Here is a 490-nt window from a genome sequence, read left to right as displayed (position 1 = left end):
GTTTCAGAGGCCTCCTTCAGCAACTTCTCTAAAGCAGAACTCAAGCCACTGGCCTTGGACGGGGCAATAGACTTTTCTATGGTCTCACTGATTTCTTGTGGCTGCTCTCCACCATGCTCATACATCATGCTTTCAACTTCCACCTCTGCAGTTCTCCGTACTGTGCTGTTGGCACATTTTGGTTTAGGAGGTGGCGTTTCAGAGGTCTCTTTCAGCAGCTTCTCTAAAGCAGAACTCAAGCCACTGACCTTGGATGGAGCAACAGACTTTTCTATAGTCTCACTGATTTCCTGTGGCTGCTCTCCACCATGCTCATACATCTTGCTTTTAACTTCCATCTCAGCAGCTCTCCATAGTGTTCTGTCGGCACGTTTCGGTTTAGGAGGTGGTGTTTCAGAAGCCTCTTTCAGCAGCTTCTCTAAAGCAGAACTCAAGCCACTGGTCTTGGATGGGGCAACAGACTTTTCTATGGTCTCATTGATTTCCTGTG

The 490-nt window shown here is 47.8% G+C and overlaps 1 protein-coding gene across 1 annotated transcript in view; it reads right to left on the bottom strand.

Moving 5' to 3' along the window:
* LOC104527754 (uncharacterized) overlaps window positions 1-490 on the bottom strand; it is a gene marked incomplete at its 3' end in the record, with an annotated part of 27,600 nt that overhangs the window by 11,016 nt on the left and 16,094 nt on the right. The window contains exon 8 of the mRNA XM_029085857.1: window positions 54-338. Coding sequence (XP_028941690.1) covers window positions 54-338 — 285 coding nt within the window. The remainder of the gene's footprint in view (window positions 1-53; window positions 339-490) is intronic.

This window comes from Antrostomus carolinensis, unplaced genomic scaffold (assembly GCF_000700745.2).
Source record: "Antrostomus carolinensis isolate BGI_N321 unplaced genomic scaffold, ASM70074v2 scaffold2527, whole genome shotgun sequence".
NCBI lineage: Eukaryota > Metazoa > Chordata > Aves > Caprimulgiformes > Caprimulgidae > Antrostomus > Antrostomus carolinensis.
This window is presented reverse-complemented; position numbering and strand designations above follow the sequence as displayed.